This window comes from Sinocyclocheilus anshuiensis, unplaced genomic scaffold (assembly GCF_001515605.1).
Source record: "Sinocyclocheilus anshuiensis isolate Anshui unplaced genomic scaffold, SAMN03320099.WGS_v1.1 scaffold551, whole genome shotgun sequence".
Classification (NCBI taxonomy): Eukaryota; Metazoa; Chordata; class Actinopteri; order Cypriniformes; family Cyprinidae; genus Sinocyclocheilus; species Sinocyclocheilus anshuiensis.
Window position 1 is genome coordinate 36911 of NW_015548222.1, and position 7973 is coordinate 44883.

A 7973-nucleotide genomic window follows, 5' to 3' on the forward strand; every position below is an offset into this window, starting at 1 on the left:
CGTATAGTGTTTCATCTGAGGGTGGCAGGTGTGTGTGTGTGTGTGTGTGTGTATTCAAGAGCAGGTTAGATAGAGGTTGGGTAGATAAGAGTTGGGAGAACTGTTTATGAGTAGGAGGAGTTTAGACCCTCCTTGGAGCGTGACTGCACATCCTGCAGCTCTTGATCATCTCTGGTTTTGATGTCCTGGTAGGCATGAGTCTGCTGACACAGTCCCTTGAGATAGGCCCAGTTTGCTGCCAGGATCATCAGGTAGTGGACCTGTGGACGGTAGAGAAGGGGAGGAGACAAACAAAATAGAAAGAGTGACAGAAAGAAAGAAAGAAAGAAAGAAAGAAAGAAAGAAAGAAAGAAAGAAAGAAAGAAAGAAAGAAAGAAAGAAAGAAAGAAAGAAAGAAACCTGCTTTCTATTACAAGATTAGTGCAATTTGTCAAGAACCGGTATTGTTTCCCCACCCCCTCCAAAAAATAAAGTAAGAAAGAGAGTTGGAAAAAGGTGAATTCAGAAATCTAAGCTAGCCATAGAGACCAGAGAAAAATTCTAAATAAACAGACATTTTCAATACACATAATTAAAAAAACAACAACAACAACATTCATTCACTTTCACACATTTATATATATATATATATATATATATATATATATATATACATTTTCAGTTTTGGGGAAAGTTACTTTTAAAAGTAATGCTTTACAATATTGCATTACTCCATAAAAAAAGTAACTAATTACGTTACTTAGTTACTTTTTATGGAAAGTAACCCCCTCCAAAAAATAAAGTAAGAAAGAGAGTTGGAAAAAGGTGAATTCAGAAATCTAAGCTAGCCATAGAGACCAGAGAAAAATTCTAAATAAACAGACATTTTCAATACACATAATTAAAAAAACAACAACAACAACATTCATTCACTTTCACACATTTATATATATATATATATATATATATATATATATATTTATAAATGTATAAAAAACCAAAAAAAAGGAAGTTCCTGCAAAATGTCTGTGAGGAGTTAGTGCAGACAGACAGGCTATCATGTAAGCAGCGCTTCACCAAGACAATGCATCATAAAACCAAACATAACCCAGTTATAACCATGACTCTACACTGTACGTACACTTTCTAGCAATTCAGAAATACTTGCAAAATGACAGTACGATACTAGAATACATACACTTTTATACCAGTGGTCTTTTGCACCATGAAGGAGATGAGCAAAACACATCATATCACCATTAACTGCATAATTCCACTCATCGTTTGTTACAGATGTTCAATGTCTTGCCTGACATGTTTCATCATGATTATAACCAACTTATCCCACTGTTATGATGTATAGTCAGGATTGCGCAGCGCTTAGCAGTGTTAGTTTGCGTATAGTGTTTCATCTGAGGGTGGCAGGTGTGTGTGTGTGTGTGTGTGTGTATTCAAGAGCAGGTTAGATAGAGGTTGGGTAGATAAGAGTTGGGAGAACTGTTTATGAGTAGGAGGAGTTTAGACCCTCCTTGGAGCGTGACTGCACATCCTGCAGCTCTTGATCATCTCTGGTTTTGATGTCCTGGTAGGCATGAGTTTGCTGACACAGTCCCTTGAGATAGGCCCAGTTTGCTGCCAGGATCATCAGGTAGTGGATCTGTGGACGGTAGAGAAGGGGAGGAGACAAACAAAATAGAAAGAGTGACAGAAAGAAAGAAAGAAAGAAAGAAAGAAAGAAAGAAAGAGGAAGAAACAGGTGGAGGGAAGGATTAGTCATGAGTGGGTTAGTTAGCCAAAGCCAGCTATACGAGTTAAGACAGTATTAATTAGTTGCTCTAAGAATCACTTAAGTACCTAAATCTCAGTGAATTATTATAGCTGCGCCACACAGAAATCAATATTAGTTGATCAGAATACACTGAAAAAATGGACCATCTTTATATTATGTTTAATAAGAAATTATATTTATTCATATTTATTATATATAATACAATATTATGAATTAATATTATACATCTTTTACTGTACATCTTTAGACATAATCCAAAATATTACATAATGTCGGCATAATAGAATATGTATTTAATTGTGTTTTTTTTTAAATATGCATTACATTTTCTATTGTATACTAAAAATATTTAAGCTAATCAGTATGTGTCCTATATATAAACACTCTGGTGTCATGCAGGGTTATTATAGTTAACTAACCCTAAAATCATATTTTTTTTGGTGACTTTAACTGATTATTTATTTTTTCTTTATTTTAACTGTACTTATTTTTACTTAGTTGCCACAAAGTAATATTTCTCATTTTTATTTAGTTTATCTTGATGTACTAAAATAGCTAAAACTAAAACGGCAATAAAAAAAATGAAAACTACATAGACATATTAAAAATAGTATCTCAATGATGCTAAAATGACTATGGTGTCCAGCAAAAATACTGTTTAAATTTTTTTTAATTAAATTTAAATTAAATTTTTACTGTTTAAAAAACTGTTTAAAAACCAGGTGTTATTTGGTTTTAGACTAACTGAACAAAACAGGTTTAAACCAGAAATTATTTCTGATTACAACAATACAAAAATGCACTTTAAATAAATGGCATGGTCGTTTTGACTTTTTTTTTCAGTGTATCCGGCATCACAGGAAATCGGGTTATTTCATGAGTTAGCAGTTAGCAAATAAAAGATGATGTAAGAAGAACTACTGATATCCAAAGAAATGTAAAAAAAAAACCTACTAAATAAAGAGAAATTAGCATCTCCACAATAATTGTTTATTTCTGATTATTTCTGAAAACAGGAACTATACTGCTTTGAGAATAATACAAAAGGCAAAAACTAAATGCTGTCTGAATTCAATATTAAACATAATATTAGACTAGGTAGTAGTCCGATGAATCTAAAAACAAAGGCTCTGAAAAACAATAGCATTTTTAGAGTCAATTCCATGACCGAAAAACATCTCATAAAGAGTTAAAAGTACAGTCACACCCTTCACAGGTACATGTAGCATAGAATAAATGTTTATGAGCATAAACACAACATTCTTAATACCTTTCACAACAGCAATTCTCATCTACTGTACTTCACTTCTCTTTTCTATCTGGCTGGGTTCTGGACTACGGGTGCCTCAGGGTGGATATGATCCAATGGAGAGACATCATTACCAAATAGTATTATTTTCTAGTTTTAATCCTGTCCATTAGGTGTTGTTGGACTAACAGAGAGTTACATTCTCACTACTAAAGTCGTTTTCTCTTAAACTGTAAATAAGCTACATTATTCTGGATTGGTCATGGGTGCTATACTTTATATGAATTGGTACCTAGGTAAAAATGTATGTAAAACATTAAGTGAGTATGATGTATTGTCCTTGTTTTGTCAAGAGATCACACCTTGTCAAATTAGTATAGAAACACAAAGATACAAATTAATTGAACATTAGACATTACCATTAATATGCACTACACTGTCTATACATCAAGGCCCATGCTATGAACTCTCAATTTATTTCTCTCCTTTGCCTTTTTCCTGACCTCTTTTACTCACTCAGGTCCTCCCTCTATCTTTCTGTCTCTGAGAGCAACTTTCACAGACTTTGCAGTTGCCCTTATACAAAAAGCTCAAAACTTAGTGGTGTGACTGTGGTCGTAGCTCTTAAACTTCAACACTGCAAAGTTATACGTTGTGGCCATCACATAGATGAGCTGAATGGAAAAGAGACAAACCAGTGGGTGAGACCAAACAGTTTTAGATGCACAATAGCAACTTTACAATAGAAGTTGCACCACATCCCTCGAAAACCGAAAGTACAGTTGTTCAATCTGTGCCTATAAAAATTCTAAACTGATGACAGAATTCAAGATTATAGCTCTATATTGTACCAATTCCTCTTCACAGAGCAATTCTTTCCTAAGCAATTTTACATAGTTTTTAACATCAAAGAAAATTATTCTAGATGCAGTCATGTGAAAAAGTTAGGACACCCTATTGAATTCCATGGTTTTCTGTATCAGGACATAATAAAAATGATCTGGTCCTTGGCAGGTCTTAAAATTTGGAAAATAAAACCTCAGATGAACAACATCACATTACATATCACACTGTGCTATTTTTCAATTAACAAAAATTAAGCCAAAATGGAAAAGCCATGTGTGACAAAGTTAGGACACCCTATGATTCAATTGCCTGTAGATCCACTTTTAGCAGCAATAACTTGAATTAATCATTTTCTGTATGACTCTCTCACATCATTCTGGAGGAATTTCGTCCCACTCTTCTTTACAACGTTGCTCCAGTTTATTGAGGTTTGAGGGCATTTGTTTATGCACAGCTCTCATCACAGCATTTCAGTCAGGATGAGCTCTGGACTTTGACTGGACTATTGTAACCCCTTGATTCTTTTATTTTCAGCCGTTCTGTTGTAGATTTGCTGGTTTTCTTTGGACCATTGTGCTGTTGCATCACCCAATCTTGGCCAAGCTTTAGCTGTCAGATGGGTGGCCTCACATTTGACTCTAGAATACTTTGGGATACAGAGGAGTTCATGGTCAGCTCAATGACTGTTGAGTTGCCCAGGTCCTGTGGTTACAAACCAAGCCCAAAATCATCAGCCCTCCACCAGCATGTGTATCTTTTGGGATGAGGTGTTTGTGCTGATATGCTCTTTAGGTTTTCACCAAACGTGGCGTTGTGCATTAGTTTAGTTTAGTTTAGTTTAGTTTTATTTAAAGTTTGACATGAATATCCGTGCATTTCTAAACTATATTAAGTTAAAATTTTTAAAAAGCTAAAAAGACCCGACTGCCAAACAGCTCAACTTTCATGCGGCTGCCCTTAAAAGAGCCACCCCATAGCACAGAAACTGCACTTGTTAAAATTACAAATGACTTGCTTGCGTCAGACCAAGGCTGTATCTCATTGCCTGTCCAATCGCTACCATTTTGTTCATTTAAATGGGGAGTCATCTCAATTATCACCAGTAAAATATGGAGTAATCTGGGTGTTATATCAGATAGCAATATCAGATTATCAGATACTGTTATATCAGATTTTGTCTTTTGAAAATCATATTTTCCATGTTACAAAAACAGCATTCTTCCATCTTAGAAACATTGCCAAGCTACGAAACATGTTACCTGTTTCTGATGCACGTGAAAAGCGCTGTACAAATAAACTTGAATTGAATTGAATTGAATGGTCTCATCTGTTCAAAGGACATTGCTCGAGAAGTCTTATGGTTTGTTCAGATGCAACTTTGCAAACTTAAACTGTGCTGCCATGCTTTTTTAGATAGAAGAGGCTTTTTTCTGGCAAGCCTTCCAAACATGCCATACTTGTCCCATATTTTTCTAATTGTACTGTCATGAACTTTATCATTTCGCATGTTAGCTGAGGCCCGTAGAGTCTGCGGTGTAGTTCTTGGGTTGTCTGCCATTTCTCTGAGTGTTACACGGTCTGATCATGGGGTGACTTTGCTGAGACATCCACTCCTGGGAGGATTGGTGTCTGTTTTGAATGTCTTCCACTTGTGAATAATCTTCCTCACTGTGGAATGATGGACTTCAAATTATTTGGAAATGGCCATATTACTCTTCCCAGATTGATAGCAGCAACAATTGCTTCTCTAAGATCATTGCTGATGTCTTTCCTCTTTAGAATTGTGTTAACACACACCTGAAGGCTCCAGACCAGCAAACCGCCAAAACTTCTGCTTTTACAGAGGTGCACACACTTGCTGATGATCAGATAATCAAAGGCATTAGATTAGCAGTGCCTGGCTGCTACTTAGTATGTAAGTACATTTTATTTATAGAGCACATTTAAATTCAGCTTACACTGACCAAAGTGCTATACAAAACAATCATAAAATACAGTAAAGTATAAAATAAAATACAAATTAAAATCCAAGATAACAATACTAATCCATAAATTAAAAATCAGGAAAGGCCATAGAATAAAGACGCATTTTAAGTCTAGACTTAAAAACCGAAATAGATAGAGCACTCTTAATGTCAGGCGGCAACTGATTCCATAACCGTGGAGCAGCTACTGCAAAGGTTCTGTCACCTTTAAACTTAAGTCGTGACCGTGGGACATATAAGTGTGACAGTGTGTGTGAAAGTGAAAGTGTGACATGACAATTGGCCAAGTATGGTTACCCATACTAGAATTAGTGCTCTGCATTTAACCCATCCTTAGTGCACACACACAGCAGTGAACACACACACACCGTGAACACACACCCGGAGCAGTGAAGCATAAAAGAGCTTTATTAGCAGATCTGAGGGACTTAGGAGCAGAATTAAATGAGATAAGGTCAGAAATGTATGATGGGGCTTGTCCATTAAGTGCTTTAAAACAATCAACAAAATTTTGAACTGAATTCTAAAGGAGACCGGAAGCCAGTGGAGCGACGCTAAAATTGAAGTGATATGATCACGTTTTTTTGCACCAGTTAACAATCTGGCTGCTGCATTCTGGACCATCTGAAAACAAGCCAGTGAAGATTGGGGAAGGCCTAGGTATAAGGAATTACAGTAGTCCAATCGTGATGTGATAAATGCATGAATAACATTTTCCAAGTCTTGAAAGGAAAGTGTTGATTTAAGTCTAGAAATGATTCTCAATTGATAATAGCTGTTTTAAACAACTGAGCTAATTTGCTTTTCAAGGCAAAGCTCAGTATTGTCAATTCTTCCACATGTACAGCACATACACACAGAGCGAGGTGGTTACTAAGTTACTAACTATAGAGTTTCTGGTTTTAGAGGAACCAAAAATAATCACCTCAGTTTTTTCATTATTTAGATGGAGGAAATTATTCGCCATCCAGATTTTAATGTCAGATTTTACTTACCCTCTTAATTCCTATGTTAACAGTAAGGGTGTCCTAAGTTCGTCACAAATGGTTTTTCCATTTTGGCTTTATTTTTGTTAAATTAATAATGGCACGGTGCAATATGTCATGTGTTGTTGTTCATCTGAGGTTTTATTTTCCAAATTGTAAGACCTGTCAAGGACCAGATATTTTAAAATTTTGTCCTGATACTGAAAACCATGGAATTCAAGAGGGTGTCCTAACTTTTTCACGACTGTATGAAATTGTTAAGAAAATATGTATGAAATGAACAAGTGAACAAATGAACATTATGAACTCTTACCAGTGCGATCACAGTGGCTCCAGCTCCAGCACAGGCAACAATATAAAGATGGTAGGACAGATAGAACTGTAATAAAAAGAGTTTAGGAAATCCATTAAACACAACTAACAGAGCTATTACAAAAATGTAATATTCCTCATTCAAAATAAACTGTACCTATTAAACCTTTCCTTTAAACAGTATATTTTTAAAGGATAAACAAGTCTTGTCAAATTAATACAAGTCAACATTCCTTAAAAAGGTACAAAAAAAGTCTCTTTAACCCTACAAAGCCTACTGTATCATATTTGATACACAAAGGACTCTGAATAATCAACATGAACAGAATTTGCTGTCAAACCTGTTGCACACAATCTACTATGTGCCTTCTGTCATCTGATTGATAATTGATAATTGTAAAAACATTCAGGTCGTGGTTCAGTTTTTTTTTTTTTTGTGAAATCTTTTCTGATTTTTATAAGGTAAACCTAAGAATTACTTTGATATTGTTAGTAACGTTTCAAAATAATAATAGTGAAGTGACTCAGGTTTACTTGATTATCCATACATCATTTTTGAAAAATCATGTTCAAATATATCAAATATGATCCATCAGGCTTTTGAGGGATGTTTGATCATCATTGCATTGCATTATATGTTTTGAAACCACAGAGCTTTCATAAAAAAAACAAAAACAAATAAGCATTTAAATCACATTTTTTTTAAATTTTGCATATAGAGTGACATCGATTTATATAATTTAATGTAAGTAGTCTGCTATACTCTTATAAAGATCTCACTGATTTACATTTCAAGCTATCAGAATTTCTTATTTTAGGCCATATAA

At 34.8% G+C, this 7973-nt stretch overlaps 1 protein-coding gene across 4 annotated transcripts in view; it reads right to left on the reverse strand.

Moving 5' to 3' along the window:
* Positions 1-955: 955 nt before the first annotated feature.
* The window catches only part of LOC107654257 (neuronal membrane glycoprotein M6-b-like), a 68718-nt gene continuing 61700 nt past the window's right edge, over positions 956-7973 (reverse strand). For 2 of the 4 annotated variants that reach the window (XM_016441270.1, XM_016441269.1), the window contains exons 6-7: positions 7148-7213; positions 956-1636 (exon numbers count right to left, since the gene is read on the reverse strand). In XM_016441270.1, coding sequence (XP_016296756.1) covers positions 1481-1636; positions 7148-7213 — 222 coding nt within the window. In that variant the 3' untranslated portion in view covers positions 956-1480. Of the gene's footprint in view, positions 1637-2742; positions 3692-7147; positions 7214-7973 lie in introns of those variants that run through there. The other 2 variants (XM_016441272.1, XM_016441271.1) reach the window with 2 other exon arrangements.